The sequence below is a fragment of the Dermacentor silvarum genome, chromosome 9 (assembly GCF_013339745.2).
Source record: "Dermacentor silvarum isolate Dsil-2018 chromosome 9, BIME_Dsil_1.4, whole genome shotgun sequence".
NCBI classification, from domain to species: Eukaryota; Metazoa; Arthropoda; class Arachnida; order Ixodida; family Ixodidae; genus Dermacentor; species Dermacentor silvarum.
The window spans coordinates 163,447,919-163,467,949 of record NC_051162.1 but is presented as its reverse complement, the minus strand read 5'-3'; the positions used below and the strand labels follow the sequence as shown (position 1 = coordinate 163,467,949).

Genomic DNA, 20,031 nt, shown 5'->3' with positions numbered 1-20,031 from the left:
CCTGATCACGCTTCCTTTTCGAGCTCTAGGAATGCCTGGCGAGAAGACAACTTTCAGCCGCATTAACATGACGATTATCTTTGGCCAAAGTCAGGCACTACTGACCATCACGCCATAAAGTGATTGACATCATTACATTGGGGAAAGTCAACTTATAAAAGTGACACAAAGAGATTGAAGTGTGTCCAACTCGGTAGCTGGCTTGGCCGCAAGGAATTGCTGCTAAGGGGATTTCACCATTTTTCAGTGTGTGTGCATACGAATACTGTTTGTTTCCCAGTCAGATGCTCTGTACGAACCCTGAGTATATCTTGCACGACTTCACCCAGTAGTGCCGATTTACCTCAATTACTGATACACTTCATTTAATTAGATAACGTTAGGTATGTTAGAATGAAATGGAGAGTGCGTATTGCAGTCTAGGCTAACTGTGGTACATATGGCGGTATGCAGGAAGCCCTGACTTGTTCACGTATTCTGGCGCGAAGCTTGAAACGTCTGGAGGAAAAAAAGGTGGAGTTTGAAAGGCAGCGAGACTACTTAGATGCCGAAGACATTCCTGGTAAGCTTTATCTCCTTGCTGTTTTCATAACTACTGCTTTCTATTTGGATGTTGATTTTCAATAAGTCCTTAGCAGCTTCGTGACAGTATGGAGCAAGGAAAAGGGCTAGCAGGGAGCATGACACCATGCAGCTAGCCTGGACAAGGCAGCCTTCTCTGATGCTGACCTTCTTTTTTCCTTCGAGTGCCTCCTGCACGTTGACTCTTGGGAAATAGGCCCTACCTGGACCTTTCAAGGCATTGTTTGGTTCATGGCAGCTCTTAGTGATGTCCTCATCATGGTCGGCCCGGCACGATTGTTGGCTAGAAATTACTGCTTGCCTATCACATAGCGAAGGCCTATATTTCCCATGAGCCTTTTCTTTACAATCTTTATGTCTCGGCTTTGAGACTGTCATGTCATGCTCCCACCTAGCCTTTTTCCTTCCTTCGTACTGTGGAGCATCTTTTTAAAGCTGCCACTTCTTTCTCCTGTTGTACAGTTAAGCCTGGATATAACGAAATTGACAAATTCCCCAAAAACTTCGTTATAAAGAAGATTTCGTTGTATGCAGGTTCGGCACGAAACTTCGAAAAAGAAACGCTTACCGTATTTACTCGATGCTTACCGATGGTGTCGTATAAGGCCCGTTTATAGTACGACATTATCAGCGCGCAGCCAGCATTGTTTGCGGCCAGTCACGCTACGCTGGTTGCGCTGCGCCAGCCGAAACGCCATCTCCTGTGTGCTCCGACGCGCGCGCTGTCGGCTGTTATCTTTAGAGCATGCGCAGAACGATCCCAAGCCCGCGTGCCGCTTTTAACGGCTGTCTGCGACCATTGGCGAAGTGGCGTGGGCGCCTTTATTTGTTCGGGCGAAATCGCATTGTGCGTCGGCGCGACCAACTTGCGAATTTGTCAGGAGCCAATACGGGGCGCCGGGCCCGTCGGAAGTTGCCGGTTACATTGGTTGTGCCAGTGCGCTTGACTATTGACCCTTTTTGCGGCGCTCTCGTGGGCGCTGCCATGTTTGATCACATGGTGACGCGTCCATTGCTTGCTTTAACTGCCTCCGCGTTTACAATGCAAGCGCATGACGCCGGTGTGGCGCAGCAAACCTCGGTTTGGACGACACGAAGCTTTGGCCACAGCTTTAGAGAACATGTAAGTGCTTTCAGAGCTCATTGCGCCTTGTCCAAACGGCGCGAGCAGCGTATATGGTGCTTGTACAGAGGTCAACGCTCGTGTCTAGAACAACGCAATGTCGCGCTCGAGATTGCATGAGCGACATCTGCAGTTTGAAATAGGCCACATCTGAGCATGCGCGGTGCCAATGATGCGCCGGCCTTGCATTGTTATCCTTGTTTATCGCCACGGCTTCAACAACTGTTTTGGCCATCAAAAGCGCTGTCAACGGTGTAGCGCAAGAACAAAAACAAACAAGCAAACAAACAACAAACGAAGTGAATCATTCTCGGCGCCCAGTGCAAGCTATGCTTTAAGCTTATTCTTATTGACAATGTTCGCTCGCGAAACGCACAAGGAAATGCCTCTGCTTACTACTCATGTATGTTGTGCTTACATTTGAAAGCTTTCTTGAGGCACATGTGTTAATTTCAATAAATCTCAAAAGTTCAGGATATCTATGCAGCATTTTTCTGTATGTGCGATCGAAACCTACAATTATTAGCAACTAACGTTGGTGGGTTGACGAGCAATAATTGATGAAAGTAGGTTTGTAAAATTCACTCCTAACAGACGACAATAAACGCAATGCGTTATGCAAAATCCATGGTGAGATGCGCGAGATATATGGGCGACGCAAAGGCGGTATGACGATGCCGCAAACTAAGAATAAGCCTGCAGTATAAAGGTGCGGAGCAGGGCGATTCCGCGCGTTTTTCTTTTTTGACAGCGCTACACCGTTGACAGCGCTTCTGCCGGCCAAAGCAGTTGTTGCAGCCGCACCGATAAACAAGGAGAGAAAATGCGAGGCAGGCGCGTCATTGGCACCGCGCATGCTCAGATGTGGCCTATTTCAAACTGAAGATGTCGCTCGTGCAGTCCCGAGCGAGACGCTCCGTTGTTCTAGACATGAGTGTTGACCTCTGTACTAAAAGCGGTGCTAGAAATGTATTCCAAGTTGTCCAAGCTTTCCACTTATCAATTAAATCGGGATCAGTATGCTCTTCGTTCTTTGCTTGGCAAACAATTTGAAGCGGCGACTTGTCATATTTTCTGACTCAGTAAAGTTCCTCGGTGCGGCCACTGTCTGAATTTTCAGCCTAATCACTCGCGGGTGTGCTCTGCTACGTTAGATTTGTTGTTGCTGTGCACGAAGCTTGGAATGTAAATGTTCTGTACTTTATGGTTGCTTGTAGCAAGGAAGTATTATCGCTTGTACCTCACTTACTCTGTGGACCATCACGAAACGTTCAGCTTCAAACATTCGTGTCTTGTCGGTGTAGTCGTCACTCATGCTTTGGCACATTGATTCAAGTGTGCGCCCATTCACTTATTATTGCTATGTTGGCGATAGGGTGGGCGTAAGTTTGCGTGCGAGTAGGCGTGGATGTGTGTAGATGACGTGCGAGAAGCTTACTATACCAGTAAGTGGCACTACTGCCTTTTGTAACAAGCGGTACTCCCTCTTAAGTGCCAACATTCCGGAGTTCAACTCCTTTCTTTGGAGGTTAGCTATACAGCGCTGGCAGATGAATTATCTTTTTTGATCCTCGAGGAAAGCCGTGCATCGCGAAGGGCGGCAACACAGGCAGTGCTTATGTAGAAGCGGCGACACAGGTTGATTCCATTCCTTAATATGTGAATCACTAATTTTGCAGCGAACTATCGCACACGTCTTCCCTTTATTGTTGCACATTTTGCAGTATGAACAGGGCACAGCGCATTAGCGAACACCCAGTTTGCATTTCCGACAGCTGATCACACTGTAGCAGGGCACAAGCAGTAACGGTTGTTATTCGTGCGCATTCGCTGAGGCAACGTATGGCGCGCCGCCGAAAGCGCCATCTCATTCCTGTAGAGCAAACTGCCCCGTGAAAAGGGTGAATAGAGGGGGTCGTTTTTGCCAACTTTACATAGGGTGCGCGCGCTTGCGTTACGTCGGACTATAAACATCCCTATAGTGTCACCTAGTGTCAGGTTAGTGAAGTGAAGCGCAGAGACTTTCGCAGTAACCAAAGAGTGGTGCTGCCAGCGCGTTGAAAAGCAAATAACTTTTTTTTTTCTTCGGCAACATCAACATGAAAAAGGAGAGTGCCTGCCGGCTTGGCGGGCTAGGCCAGCTGCAGCAAGCGGTGGGATCAGGTTTGAATGAAGGTAGGGGGAAAGGTCACGCCCACGGCGGCAAGATCGCAGGGTCGAGCGATGCAGGGCCGCCTCACGCACATGTGCGTTTGTTCTCGCCTCACAGTTGCCGTGAATTTGGGCGCGCCAAGCGCGACGCCGCCGCTTCACATTCTGTCGTGGCGGAGAAGGTGCTTTCAGTTGCTGCTGGTGCAAAACTGACAAAATCAGCAGGTTTAACTGTATTTGCTACAAATTTGGGAGCCAGCAATAAAGTTAAGTCAAGTTCTCAATCAACCCTCTAGCCTCGATTGTTTGGCTTCCTGAGTGAAACTTGACACCATGCTTTCTTTCATTTTTTCTACTAACAATGCAGTCTAGATTCTAAATGAGCGTTATTGGATGCACCACTACATTCGTTCTCTTTCCTAAACCTTACATAGCTGTCTTATTGAATATTTTGTAGCTGTAAACTAGCTTTCAACTCTGTAATGCACTTTGACTCATCTGCCCCAACTAAAGTTTTGACTGCTGACAGCTCACAGCATAGGTGCAGTCTTATTCCAACACCAGTGTGGACATGACTGCGTTGTAGCCTATGCCAGCTGGCTCGTGGTAGCCGCTGAGCGTAGTTATTCCATCACTGATCGCATATGCCTTGTACTTCCATGGGCAGTCGCACAGTTCCGCCCATAGTTGTACAGACAGGGGCGGATCCAGGCTTTTTCCGAGGGGGGGGTCAGCTTCTGTCAATTATGATGATGATGATAGTAGCCTTTCTTATTTACCGAAATTCACCGTTTCTGCTCACGATAAACCCGCGTTTTATACGGCTAGAGCAACACCTGTAGCCCGCCGCGGTGGCTCAGTCAGCTCAGGCGTTGCGCTGCTGAGCACGAGATCGCGGGATCGAATCCCGCCGCGGCGGCCGCATTTCGATGGAGGCGAAATGCAAAAACGCCCGTGTGCTTGCGTTGTAGTGCACGCTAAAGAACCGCGGGTGATCAAAATAATCCGGAGCCTTTCACTACGGCGTGCCTCATAATCAGAACTGGTTTTGGCACGTAAAACCCCCGAACGAGGAAGAAGCCCTATAGCGAAGCCAGGTATCGGTTTCTATGAGCTTATAGGAAAAGGACGTTACCCAATACAGCCATGTGCTTGGCGGTTGTGCCAAGCACATGGCTGTGTTCAATACAGGGTGTTCAAAACTAAGCTTTATGGTTTTCTTAAAATTAGGCACTGGGAGGCACGCGAAGACCACCTGTGCAAATAAGTTATGTGACCAGGGGGGCACAAAGTGAGCTGATAATTATCGCTGTGAGCAGCCCAATTAACTCAAATTGAACAATTATTTTTTGTCGACTGCAGTAAGTCGGTATGTTTGTATTGAAAACTTAGAGGCAGTCGTGTTTCTACACAGTATCAGTCGCCGGTCGGAATAATTATTCTAGCGTGTTCATGCTCCGCGATATCCGCCTCCAAATTTCAATTGTCGTACTGCGCAGAGTTGTCGAGGCGAAAGCGGTTTATGCCTTGCGTTGCTGTGGAAGAGAAGCATTTTGAACATTTTTAGGGCATTGACATCTTGATGGGTGAAGTGTTGTCATGATTTCTGCATGACAACACCAAACTTAAAGCGGCAGTATGAAATATTCGTTAGCATAGCTAAAAAGGTTTCTGCTGTTGATGCTGCAGTTGTTGCTCTTGATTTCAATAAAACTTACAATACTTGGAAATCAGCAGTCACTTTATTTGCGTAGCCCAGGCAAGGATCATGCCCGGTCGTCTAGTCACCATTACGCACGCGCACTGCCCTCCGGCTTCTCCGCTCGCGCCATTATTTCGGCATGGCAGCTGCGCCATCTTTACAGGCTGCACGGACGCGTGTTCCGACAGTGGTTACGGGTTCCTCGATTTTTTTTATTTCGCCAGCCGTGAGGAGAAGGGGGGCAGTGATTATCCTTGCCAATGCCTCCGCCGCGTTGTCAGACTAAACGCCGCACTCAACAGCCGCGTCACATCAGAGAGGAGCTTTGCGCCGATCCTCACTCTCTTGCATGCGTAATCATGCGCACGACAATTAAAAATTTGGAGTTGGATATCTCGGAGCATAGACATGCTAGAATTCTTCCAAGTGAAACTGTGTAGAAACACGACTGCCTCTAACTTTTAATACAAACATACACACTTACTGCAGTCAATAATAAGTTACTTATTCAATTTTAGTTGATTCGGCTGCTGACAGCGATAATTATCATCTCAGTCCGCCTGGGCACATAACTTATTTGCGCAGGTGGTCTTCACGTGTCTCTCAGTGCCTAATTTTAAGAAAACCATAAAGCTTAATTTTGAACACCCGGTATATCTAGCGTGTATTGTTTCTTAAAATAAAATTTTGGATGATCTGTCGCAGGTTCGTTATAAATGCGTATAAGGACGGGTCCGTCTTTGGAGTTCTGTTGGGACACATTGATTTCCTTGAGAAGGTTTTTTGTGTTTGGCTGAGACACCTTCGTTTGCTTTGGAGGACTAACGCTCCTCTCCAACGAGGCAACCACTACGCTGGTTGTTTACGATATGCGTATCACCGCGTATGAAAACTCACGACGCCACCAACAAGAAGAACGATGTGGCGTAGTAGCCGAGAGCGCGAGCCAGCGTCTTCATGCTTTGTTTCCCACGCGACGTCATCCTTTTACACAAGTTGCGCATCTGCTCCCATTTCTCTAACCACGCGACGCCATCCTAGGCCCGCGCGCTGGCGTTGGCCGCTGACGTCACGCTCCCCCACTTCGCAGCCGCTGCTCGAGGCTTCGCCCCGCTCCGCGAGAACGCCCACTCAGAAAAACGGATCCGGCGGCTTTGAGCCTCCTATGCTTAATGTAGAACAATAAAACTGCGAAGTTACAATGAAAAACTTGTAGCGTACGAACGGTACTGTGCTCGTGCTGGATATTGTCAACGTGTAACTGTGATCACAATGAGTGCTACAGTTAAAAAATGTTGCCTATGCGTAGTTCTTAGTTTAGCTGTTAGTTATTATTTATATATGAACACTTCAGCGAGAGACCTCTTTCATTAAGCAGGTTGGTCGCGAAACCGATGACAGCCAATGAGGCAACCAATGACACCCCAAGGGGGAACTAAGTTGATCAGGCGCGAAGGCGCTCGCGCGGACATCGGCGTGCTTGGCAAAAGGGACATCCCCTCGTTCATTCGACGCCACCGACGGGACGAGTAAGGCACGGCCGGCGCCAGGAGGTCCAAGGTGTTCATGAGAAAAAATAACTACGGCAACTTCGCACCACCGCACCCCTACGGAATACAACTAAGCTTGTGAGCGAGCTAGCTTTACTTCTACATGGCTAATACCACTGGTACTCGCGAAAAATACTTTTGAAGAATGCTGGTGGCCATATTTTTTTGCGACAGGGCCATCCCCCTGTCAGCGAGGGGGTGATGCAGAAATCTGAGGGGGGGGTCAGGACATCCGGACATCCCCCCTGGATCCGCGCCTGTGTACAGACACAGCTTCTGTGCGATCACAGATCATCACACGTACTGCTGGATCTCCCCACTATAGAACCAGACGGGCTGACCAGCTCGCTGGGCTTTGCGTAGCGGACTTTCTCCTCTATGATGTGATCTTCGTGCACAATGCTCTATGCCAATTACTCACTGACTGCGGCCGTAATTTTCTCTCTGCCGTCATCGATGACATCCTGCGCTCATGCTTGCCAAAATCGAAAATACAGAAAGTGGAGCTTTACGGCATCCTTAATAACCGAAATGTTATACATCTCGGTGGCGCAGCCAAAAGAATAGAGATGGAGAACTTTTTGTTTATCTACGAGGCCGTAAAGCTCCAGTTTCCTCTTAGTTGATTTCATGGTGCTGACTGCTTCCCCTTTCCGCTCTTTGGTGTGAGTGGATGCATGCGAGTTATTTTATTTTTCTCGTGTCCATTCGTCTCTTGTTATATAGCAAACCTGCAGTAGCATGCCAAACGGTTTAAACGCTAGGCTGACCTCCTCACTTATTAAAATATCTCACCATTGCGCACGTATTTTCACTGCTGGTTGATATTAGGGTTTCTTGTGATACATTGTTGAAATGCGTAAATTATGTACACGGTGGGTGTGCTGTACGAATAAAGTACAATTGCAGTGCATATTTTAGAAACTATTGTTCTAGGCTTGGCATAACGCAGCACCAACATTCTGAGCACGTTAGCTCGCAGGACCCAAATGCAAAATATTGTATCTTTTTGCTCAGTACTGTAACTGTGTTCATATTATCCACAGTAAATGTTAGACGTAGCCTGACATCTGTGCTGCCTGCTTCTTGCTTAAAAAGATCTTTACGCTTACAGGCACCAAATGGAGGCAAATGTGCATGCTTGCTTGTTACAGATGCTGAGTTTCGGACCGCTCGACTCCTCTTGGATATCCGCAGAGACCAGTGTGACAGCATTCACGAGCTGAAGCAGATAAGGCACAACACGCAGCTGCTGTTGGACAGGCTGGCGCGATTGGAGGCCTCGCCGAACCAGAACACACATTCTCTGCAGCCACCTCCAGTCAGGCTGCCGAAGATGCCCGCAGAAACGCTGGAAGAGTTCGAAGCACTAGAGGAAGCTGTCCAAGATGATGATGTGGCTGCTGCCTTGGTATTTACCTTGTTCTTTTATCACAGTGGTTGAAATGTTTGCCCGTAATCATATGAAAAGTGCTCATATGTTATCTAGGCTTTTCTGCTTTATTTGCAAATAGCTTGGTTGTCGCTTTAGAGTTAATAAGACACTGTCATCAGTCTTCAGCAGTGGTCGGACAAGGGATGTCTCTGAAACTAAAGTTTTGACAGGGAAACTTGACAAAACTAGTCTCCTTGGTGAAATGTTGGCAACCTTCGGTTGTTCAACCACTGCTGATAACTCCATCTTCACTTCTCTGTGAAACTCTGTTTTGTGTGGGTTTCCATGAGTTCTGTTAAGTAGCCAAAATCTGATATGTGTTTGTTGAGGTTCATGACATGGTGTATTTTGATATGTATTGAGAAGGAAGTTTAAGGGTAGAGCAGACTGAATAGTTTGTAAAAGGCACTTCTCTCCCAAAAGGTGATGACTGTATGTACTTTTAAAAACTCTGTTAACTTCCTCATCAAAGAGAGAGCACAGGTTGCCATTGAGACTTGGTGAAATCGCTTAGCTGATGGGACAAAGATAGAATTTAATGACGTTGAGTCCCACAAAATGACGTAAATGTTTCTGGCCCAGTACTGCACACTCTGGTTAAGGAAATGGAGGACTGACTGGGTTGTTTAAATTAAGTTAGGCTATATGGTGACATTTTGTCCGGCCTCAATTGGAATCTGCTTTGGTAATTTGGTGCTGCTTTGAAGATTATCCAGCTGCTGTTTTTTTTTTTTTTTTTTGAATCCATCCAAAAATGACACCACCCAACACATCACAATACTGGGAGTATGTGTCGCTAATTCTGTGGGGAAAAAAAAAAGATAATATTCAGCCTGCCATTGTCTGTGTCCCACCACACTGAATCACACCTTTGTTGGCTACGCGATCAATGTGAAAACATGCTCATCATCCCGAATGTCCTCTTGCATAAGTTGCAGTAATCCAGTAGCAGGTGCAAGGCCACAGAACTGCCCGTAATCACTTCTTGTGTTCTCGTTTGGATTGTTCTTTGAGATGCACTTGAAACATTGTTTCTTGCATTCACCGCCACAAATTACATAAGTATTTCCTGCTTCACATCAAGCAAATTCTGTTACTATCCTTTTTCTTAATATATATATATATATATCTATACATATATATATAGCTAGTGTAACGTGTCGTAGTTCGAATAATACGACTGATTACGACCGATTGTGTCGAGAACGCACACAGGTTTATTTGTGCTACATCACAGCCATCTTGGAAGCTCCCCTGCTCTCTACCAGGGTTGCCTTCCTACGTTCCAAAAAGTGCTCATGCATGGACACTACATCATCCCCTCAGGGAAGGGAAATTCAGTTTTTTTCAAACACATAGTAGAAAAAAGAAAAATGCACTTTTGTTCACACATAGTCTTTCAGGCGCTGAAGGCGTTGCCTGGTTCGTTGGGGGTACCGCTGTGAGGCGGTCTTGGGAGTTGCTGGTAGAGGTTCACTAGGAGTAGCTGTGCTGTGGCTTGGAAGGTCACTGTTACTTGGTACAGCTGCATCGTCCAGGTCTGGCATGTCGGTCTGCCATTGTAACGTGTCGTAGATCAAGTAATAGAACTGATTACGACCGATTGTGTTGAGAGCGCACATGGGTTTATTTGTGCTACATCGCAGCCATCTTGGAAGCTCACCTGCTCTCTACCAGGGTTGCCTTCCTACATTCCAAAAAGTATGGACACTACAGCTAGTGCCACCAATAGCATCTGGTAACTTCATATTCAACATGGGCATTGTTCACTGTTCTGTGATGCCTTCCTGAAGTTCATCATGCAGTAGAAAGCCACTTCTTCAAGAAACCTGTCTTTCAGGAAGATAAAATTGAATTGTAAATAATCTCTGTATATTCGCACAAAAGCTTTGTGTTTACATGCTTACATTTTGTATTTAATCGGTGTTGTTTGCAGTTTCTGATTGCTCTACTGCTTTTTTCTTCCTGTTTAGTTTTTCTTCATGACTGCCTTTTTAGAAGTACGTACTAGTATACCGCTCCCACTTTGTGTAGCAATCACTTTATTGCCTCCAGGGAGATAAACTAAATTAATGAGGAAAATACACTTTGGACACACTATGTTAAGGTTCTCTACTGTGCTGCTTAGTGGACATTCTTTGATGCTGCTTAAACATATGGTGTGTTCATCGTTATGATAGTTAAAGATGAATGATTATGCATTAGTCATCATCTCTGAATTTCTCCTCTGGCAGACTAGTTCTCGCACCAGGTTCGATGTCTACGTAAATGTAGAATCAGTGGCCACACGAGACACATAATTATGGATGCCTTTCTGATCAAGTTCGTGGGAATGACTTGGATGTGCATTGGCTATGTTTCATGGCTGAACATAAGTTCTGCACGATGTTGTGTTCAGATTTATGCAACTCAGAATAAGTAAAAGTAAAAATAATAAGGGAGACGAAAAGTAATGAGAGACAGCGGAACACTACGAAAAAAGTATCCTGTTTATTTTTACCTCCTTTCTTTCTACTTTTCCTTCACTCTTTCTGAGTTGTGCTAATGTCAACCCAATCTCGTGGAATACCAACTTGTCCAAACCACCACCCTAGTTATCATTTCTGGTGAGCCTAGTAGTACCCGTGTCACACAGGCACGCTTGGAAGGCCTTCCAGTCGAGTGGTTCAGGCGTTTCTCGCAAAAGTTGTGTGGCGCTGCGGATCTTTAGTGTTATTTTCATGTCGCCAAAAGTTACTCAGAAGCACAGAAATGTATTGTAGGAAATTGTTTAGACATTGTTATAAATATGTATTTAGTTTTTGAGTTATTGAGTAGTAAAACTGTAGCATGGATGAACACAAACAACTCGTTGTCGAGAGTATGTGCAGTTCACACATTTCAAGTGGCAAAAAAACTTTAATAAATAATAATAACACTCTTATATACTATGTTTCAGACCATTTGGTTAGATTTTTTATTTCTATTCATGAGTACGAGCACACTGTGAACGAGAGGGCCCGTTGGCGTTGTTTCTGCTTCCGTTGCTCAAAGGCCATCGCCTTTGAGGCCAAAAATTAATGTTCAAATTAGTTACTGGACATGTCTAGCCAAACTAACATGAACAGCTTCTTTACAAACTAGGCCTGTATGCATTGATTTAACTATAATACTGCTCATGCTTGATATAACAAGTATGGATATAAAAAAGAAATGGGCAGTTTCACTCGAAGGATGAAGCACTAACAGTGATAGCAAAGTTTAGTATTACACTTGAACTCCTCAGATGGTGTTACAGTCAGAACTTGTTATAACGAACTTCAATATAACAAAATTCTCTATATAACTAAGTTTTTTGCTGGAAGTACAGCTTGGTTATATCAAGGTTTGACTGTAAAACTATACGTGTGTCTAACACGGGTGCGGCAAAATTTCCAGCTCCCTTTAAAGCTTTAAAGTAGGGCCAATAATGGCATAGCACAGGCACCACTACGCTGCCCATAAGGAGGCACGCCAGTAATATATCATCACCATCATGTTTGAGCACTGATGCTGTTTTGAACTTTTCATATTTAATAAGCCTGAGGAGATTTAAGATAAAAGCCATGTGCTCTGAATGTTATGTTTCATGGCATTTATTTGCGGGCTGCCATTCTAAAAGATTCTGAGGAACATTTCAGTCAAGAACATAAAACTTAGTTTGACCAGGTTTGGCGGTTGAATGGTATAGCATCTACCTTGCATACACGGCATGCGTAAATGAATAGCAGACATGTAATCAAATATGTGCGGAACCTCAGGGCAATGCCCATGGTGAAAACTCTTCTGGGGTGTTCATTAATAAAGTAAATTTCAGCTACTTCTTATAGATAGGAGCATGTATAAAATACATGCCTATAACAAATAGCAGCTATACGACAAAGGTATTTCGTTGTTAGGTGCAACTTCGTTGTAATGGAGGTCAGTTGTATATTATGTGGCAGACCTTGCCACTGCTATAGCAGGTGAACATTGATTGATGTGTCAGCAGATTCTTTTTGCTGCAGCATGTCATGTGCCTCTTAACAGTTATTTGACTTGTGTACATTTTGGGCTTATTTGCAGCGCGAACATCTTCTTCAGTTCGGGGGCTCCAATTTACGAGAGGTGGCAACTACCGTGATGAAGAGGATTATGGGTCACAAGGTTCAGCTACTCTATAGCCTGCATGGAAAAAAGGGCAAAAAGGCCTTTATAGACATGCGGATATGCAGCATTGCAACAGGTGATTTTTCTTTTCCTGTTGTTGCTGCCTCATTTTTGCTGCATTTACTCGTGTTATTATTATTATTTTTTAATTAATTGGGTGTTGCTCTTGCTCATGTCAGGCACATGAATACCCTTAAAACCACGAACAATGTGGCAAGTGATATGCTGAATACTAATGCACACTATGGTTACACAATATACCCACCATGGTTGCCTACTGGCTTTAGGTTTCTGCTGCTAAGCACAAGGTCACGGAAACAAATCCCCAGCTGTGGCAGCCGCATTTTGATGGGGTCGAAGTGCTAAAATGCCTGTGTGGCGTGCATTGGGTGCACGTTATAGAACCCCAGGTATCCGAAAATAATCCGGAGTCCTCCACTATGGCGTGCCTCATAATCAGACTGGGTTTCTGGGGCATGAAACCACAGAATCTGATCCAATCTGGTTACACAATAAATTCGCACTTGTTCAAGATTGAGCACCACGGATCAAGTTTCATTTTATTTTTCACTGCTTCCATCTCTCTGTCGTTCCCATCATCGCCATCGGAGCTCACCACCTCCTCAGCACACTTCAAAAAATGGTCGTTCCTGATGACGTTCACGCTGCTGGATATTTAGCATAAGCGACGGTATCGTCTTGATACCTGGTGCATACTTATTGAAAATCCAGTCCTTGCTGAAACATTTTTTCAAATACTTTTAACCTTGAACTTAGGTGGTGCAGGTCACTATCACACTATCAAATACGATATACATGCCTACCACTACATTGCGATCTCGACATATTGAGCTCGCATATTTTAGTGTGTCTTATGCATCCACCGTTGCTTCACACGTTTCTATGAAGGAGGGCTCTCGGTAACCAAAACACTTCATATACCAATTGTACCTTTTGCTTATCGTCAAAATGTAACACCGGGACAGAAATAATTTGAAGTCTACATGTGTATTGACATCTACAGGCTACATGTGTACATGCATACAAGGTTAGCCCTACTAGTATGCCACACTGATCGTTTAAACAATGTTCATCTGCTGCCGTGGCCGTGAGCGGTGCTTTTCTAACACTTCCCAGGGCTAGTCTGGTACGCATACACAAAAGTCTGGGAATGTGGGTGGGGACATTGACCGCCGCAGAAGCTTAACTGGTATAGCACTGCACACGTAATGCAGAGAAGTACCTGCCTCTATTTGGGCAAGTTGGTGCGATGTACTGCAAGGTTAAAAAGTGCAAAAAGATGGCAAAGAACACTTACGCACAGGATGAGCACTAATCCTGTGTGTAAGCATTCTTTGATTTAGTTTTTTTTTCGCAGAGTTTAAACTTGCATTCCACACATTGCAGAAGATGTGGGTTAAGCACCCACCTGCAGCAAATTCTCTTTTGATCCACTTCCATTTTATTGTGATAGCAATTATATGGACACTACAGGCGCATTTTGGACATTGCTGTGATGTTCTGTACAAAGTCGAAGGGCGATAACACCGTCACCGCATGCTATAGGTGCCAGTGAAAGCGCACGAGGGGCACCGACGATCGCGGCTCAATCGAGCTCATTCTAGAGAGGAAAGAGGGTTGGACGTGTGCCTTCTTTCGTCGCGTGCATGGCATCATAGTGAGGGGGTGACGCAGTACACTGGTGGCAATGGCACAATGCGCAACTGCGCTCCTCCTATCTTGAAAGCAATCTACGTCGAGGGCCGAGTCTAGGTGCGACGACGGCCCATACCTTTGTGCGTGTGGCGTTCTCACCACTCGGTTTGCGTTGAAGCGATACACAGCTCAAAGGTCACTTCACTCGCTGCTGCTACCGCACTTCCTTACGCCAGCGTTTTGACAGCAGTGTCCACAGTCATCGAGCCTGATCTATTCACGTTTAGCTGTGCGCGCACTGACAACATGCTTGTCAATTTGGATAGTAAGCGAATGTTTGCAAGTGTATACGGCCGATAAAACTGCTGTGCTTATGTCGTATAACTGTCATCGCATTTGCGATCGCAATCGATAGTTTTCCTTTCGGGTGAAACTGCAACTTTTTTTTTTATTGTTTCAGCATTTCAATTGAGTTTAGTAAATGAATTTGCCCTGTGCTTACTCTGGCTTCGTTGTGTAAGTTGCACCTCCAATTCACATGAGCTACAACATGCGACAACATGCGTAGCAAATCGACAACATGCTTGTCAATTTGGATAGTAAGCGAATGTTTGCAAGTGTATACGGCCGATAAACTGCTGTGCTTATTGTCGTATAACTGTCATCGCATTTGCGATCGCAATCGATAGTTTTCCTTCGGGTGAAACTGCAACGTTTTTTTTATTGTTTCAGACATTTCATTGCAGTTTAGTAATGAATTTGCCCTGTGCTTACTCTGGCTTCGTTGTGTAAGTTGCACCTCCAATTCACATGAGCTTCGAAGAAAAAAATTGGCATATAACTCGCACCAGTCTATGTAAGACACACCTATTTTAGCTTGGTTGGTATAGTCAAATGTAATTACGGTGACTACATCACTGTGTCGTCGTTGGCAGCCGCAAAGTAACTATTATGTGACAGTGCAGGTACGTCGCTGACATTACTTCTGCGGCATAGCGTGCTCGATTAAAAGAAGTTTTTGTATTGGCCGTGCCAGCATGCATGGCTTTACGCATATATAAGTTGCACCATTGTAAGATACGCACAAATTCTGGCGTGGAAATGCGACTAATAGTCTCGAAAATGCGATACCCTTCTTTTGGCACCTGTCTGCTGCTGTTTTTATGTTTTTTAATTGTTACTTCTGTTCTGTGCAGACATCATATGCAGGAAGCAGAAGGCGGACGTTGCAGAGGTGCTCGCATTCATACGAAGATGGCTGCCAGGCTCAATTGACAGATGTGGCGGCAGGAAGAGACGTTATGAGGAAGACGTTGTCGGAGTTGGCAGCAGTCCACTGCAAGGCTCTACACCTGCTTCAGTGGCCATTGTGCACAGTTCCTCCCATGTAAATTTCTAAAATTCTCTGGACGTGCAACACTTGACACAAGGCAGGAAAAGGTGGGATAGGAGATCACCCCCCACCCTGTGATATAGTTCCAGCTAAAAATGTGTTCCTAAGATGAGGCGATCCTGGAATGAGGTGTTCCTAGGATGTGCTGTTCCAAGGCCTGTGTGGCCTTCCCTTTCCTTGGTAGCTTGTGTGGCTACCTGTAAGTTCAAAGTGCATGGTTCTGTGATTCTGTTTTATGATTATAAACTTAATAGTTTATGATCAAGTCTTGTGATAAAAAAAAAGCTTTTATGATTTTATGTTTTATAATTAATAAACTGGATGTTCATTCACTCACTCGTTTGGGTATCTTTACCAAGGTGGTGGTGGAAGTTTGCACAAACGTGTGAGGCTTCATTGCCATGTAACCATTTGCAAATCAGATGTTTGGAAGGCAAATGCTATACATAATTGTGTGTTAATGTTAAGCTATTAGGCACAATGAAATGTCTTTTTTTTTGTCTTCGCTGCTTTTGTAGCTTCCTACTGCAGTCAGTTGGATGACGGTTTTTGTTTCGTTCAACCATTTTCCGCCTTGTAGGCTTCTGCGGAAATGATTTGCCATATTCTGTTTCCAGCTTTGATTGCAAACATTTTTCAGCTTTGCCCTACACTTTCCTATGCCATATTCAGGTTCCCACATTCGACATCTTTCTCGATAATATCTCGTGAACTTTGAGAGGCACTAAATAAAATTACGTGAACCTGTATTAGCAAATTGCCCTATTACAATACCGAAAAAATGTCACTGTTACCATGAGAAGCGGTTTGGCAAGCCACAAAAACCGAAAGATGGGTGTTAACGCCGAAGTTCCTGCACCATTTCGCTGTGTCATCACCGATTTTTACAGCATGCGCTCATACCTGGCTAAGGGGGGACGCGGCTTTCGCATCGCGAAAAATGGCTAAAAAATCGATTTTTTGAAAATCACATTTTCAGTTTCTGTAACTCTTATTCTATCTGATTCCGAAATATCATCACTGAAAACCAAGTAGAAGTGCTCTAAAAAAAAAAAGGTGCCGAAAAATTGCGCGGAAATCGTGAAAAAACGGCGTTTTTCAAGCCACTATATCTCCGGAACGGCGCAGCCATCTTGGTCTCGTTGGAAAACGCATTTCTCCGTCTTCAAATCTGTCGCTTCAGCTATCTCCTCCATATAGAAACAAGCACACAAAAAGCAAATGATTGAAGGTCGTGCCGGAGCCACCGATTGGCCGCGCCCGCCACGTGACTCCAGCGCGGTTCGCCATTGGTCCGGTGCTCGCTCCGTGATGGCGTCGTCTGCTCTGCTTCTTGGGGTCTCCTCGCGAGCTCTGGACAGTTTCCGTAATCTCGACGAGTGTTAAAGCGGGCGCTACGCGGACATCGCAGTAGCGTGGCCGATTCCGCTTTTTGTGGACGTCTCAGACCCGCGGCTAAGCATTCCGAGCATCGGTGACGCGGACTTCGCGATCGAGCTTCGGACACGGAATGCTCGGACACGCGGCTAAGCCTTTCGCGCGTAGGCGTCTCCGACTCAGCGATGAAGCAGATCGCGCACGGACTTCTCGGATCCTTGCCTAAGCATTTCGCGCGTCGGCACCTCGGACTGTGCGACTAAGCTAATCGAGCATCGACTCCTCGAGCCCGCGGCTAGGCATTTCGCGCGTCGGCACATCGCTCATCGAGTGTCGACTCCTCGGACCCGCGGCTAGGCATTTCGCGCGTCGGCACCTCGGACTGCGCGATTGAGCTTACCGAGCGTTTGGACCCGCGACCAGGCATTTCGCGCATCGGCACCTCGGACTGCGCGACTAAGCTCGTCGAGCGTCTATTCTGCGGACCCGCGACGAGGCATTTCGCACATCGGCACCTCGGACCCGCGACTTGGCACATCGCGCGCAGACTCTATTATCGTAATGCCACGATATCTCGTAACAATACCTATCATACCACCCCTTTAATTCATAAAGAGAACCTCATCATGAGCTCTATTCACTAGGCCACTTGGGCTGGCACAGACACCTGGCTGCAGAAGTGAGGCATGATACAAAAGTACAGGCTGGAAAGCACCTAGCAGCTGCATTGCTGCCCATCTATCAGTGGTTCTCGTAACCTCCATAGCCATTGTCAATGGAAGATGATTCAGAAGGCTGCTGAGAGCCTTCATTCAGTAACATGGTCGATTCTACCAAAAGAAACAATGCCTCACTGACTGCACTAGAGGCTGCCATCAATGAGGCAGTCTGCAGATACAACGCTAGAACTACTGTATATTTATGCCCACATAGTTCTGCACCTCACTTGGTTGAAACCCAGGCACCATGCTCTTTGTAGAGCAGCAGTAAAGAATGCCATACAAACATGAAAAAGGCAGAACGAAGGCTCAGCAGACCAGAGGCCACATGTCCAAGAAGCCCCACGTCACAAAACGCATCAAAGATTACAACTTTGGTGCGTTTTAGAGAACTGAAGAGAAGGTGCAACTTAGAGAGCCATTTTCTCAAAACTGTTTTTTCGCCTTTCTGCTCAGTTTCTGGAGCTGATTTCTTCGTTACCGTTTAGCCTATTTTGATTCTGTTTTTTTTTTTGTCACGTTCCTTGGACTACAGTGCAGGTCGAGACAGTCTCGCATTTTTATCTTTACTTTTTATAAATTTATGGCATGGCTATGCGTTCACCCCGAAAGTGTGCTTGGTGCGAAGGTAACTTGAAAAATGACTATCTAAAAAATTTGTGTTGCGAAAAAAAATAAAAAGTAAGACTGTCACGACCTTCAGCACGCATTGAGCTATGCAGTCAATACTCAACGGGCCTTCCATCATGTTTTTTAAGCTCCCCAGGCCCTCCAGAAAGTTCAAGAGAGAAAAATTCTGCTCAATAAAATGTTCTCAAGGTATCACTCTGAAACTTTTATGGAAGTATCGGGGAGACATTCTAAACATTTGTGCCAATTTTCATCAAAATCCATGGAGAAATCGGGAAGTTGATTTTCAAAGCCACGTCCCGCCTTAATTTCTCATTGGTCAAGATGGCTTACACTGTATTCTAAAAGAGCCATATGCTGAGCTAAGTAAGTTTCAATAACTTTACTGAGCGACAATGGCCCATATATGAAAAAAGAATGGTTTGGTATCTGTGGGATCACATTTATAATCAATACTGGGATTTCAGTGTGAAATTGAAAACGAGGAGCACCTTTATTTTCTTGCGTAACAAGCATACCGTTACCACAAAATGCATGAAAATATTTTTTGACACAACTTTTTATCAATCTAAACTGATGTAGTGTTTCTCTTTTGTGTTTCAAAGGTCACATTTTTTCATTCGAAGCTCTTGAGGAGTTCAACCCTGTTTTCTGTAACGGTTAGCTGATCATTTGGAGGGCTGAACCTGGAATTTGTAGGCTGATGTGCTATGTGGGCATGTGCCACCTTGAGTATGTGCCACTGGATATTTGCTACATATAGAAAAATCTGCCTCCGTTCCACCCTGTGAAAGTGAATGTACAACATAGCTGTTGGCGATGTTAAGCAAGCACACAAGCGACGTGCATCAGGCATGTGTGCCGAAGTACAAGGTATACATCCTCATTTTTGAGGCCCTCCGTAAAGCGCAAGTGTCTTATTGAACCAGCAGAATTTCTCAAACGTAAACTGCGTCAGACAGTTTGTGAGTACTACTTACACACAAGCTGCAGACGTGATAGCTTCGGATTGTAAATCGAATATACGAGAAACATTTGTGTTGCGCGAAAACTGAGACAAATCTGCTTTTCAGCTGCTGTTTGAGGTCCGAACGGCCACTAGGGGGCGGTACTTTGTTTGGACAGTGTTTGCCATTATGGTGAATTACGATCGCATCACACGCTGTGCAACAGATGCAACGGGCAGAGCGCCCTCTCATGAAGGGCAGATACATTGTGTGCATGCACACAATTGCGCAAGAGTGCAGCATACATCTTCATTCTGCTAGGCCCCTCCACCAAGCACAAGTGTGTTATCGAGCTAATTGAATTTCTCGAAGTAAGATGGGTGTCAGAAAATTCATCAAGTACAACTTACATACCACTCCAGACATGCTAGCTTCGGATTGTAATTCGAACATCATCATCAGCCTATATTTATGTCCACTGCAGGACAAAGGCCTGTCCCTGTGATCTCCAATTATCCCTGTCTTGTGCTAGCTGATTCCAACTCGCACCTGCAAATTTCCTAACTTCATTGCCCCACCTACTTTTCTGCCATCCTCAA

At 45.4% G+C, this 20,031-nt stretch overlaps 1 protein-coding gene across 1 annotated transcript; it reads left to right on the top strand.

The window, feature by feature from the left end:
• Positions 1-447: 447 nt before the first annotated feature.
• Positions 448-16,343, top strand: LOC119464052 (uncharacterized). The gene is made up of 4 exons (XM_037724873.2): positions 448-562; positions 8,263-8,519; positions 12,627-12,786; positions 15,563-16,343. Exons 1-4 carry the CDS (start codon positions 448-450, stop codon positions 15,763-15,765), a joined length of 735 nt encoding a protein of 244 aa, XP_037580801.1. The 3' UTR covers positions 15,766-16,343.
• The last annotated feature ends 3,688 nt before the right edge of the window (positions 16,344-20,031 follow it).

Excerpts from the sequence above, each read along its gene's own strand:
- LOC119464052 (XM_037724873.2), top strand. The coding sequence starts at position 448 with ATGCAGGAAGCCCTGACTTGTTCACGTATTCTGGCGCGAAGCTTGAAA. Across the intron at positions 563-8,262 it reads AGATGCCGAAGACATTCCTG|ATGCTGAGTTTCGGACCGCT; the intron begins GTAAGCTTTATC and ends TGCTTGTTACAG. Across the intron at positions 12,787-15,562 it reads GATATGCAGCATTGCAACAG|ACATCATATGCAGGAAGCAG; the intron begins GTGATTTTTCTT and ends TGTTCTGTGCAG.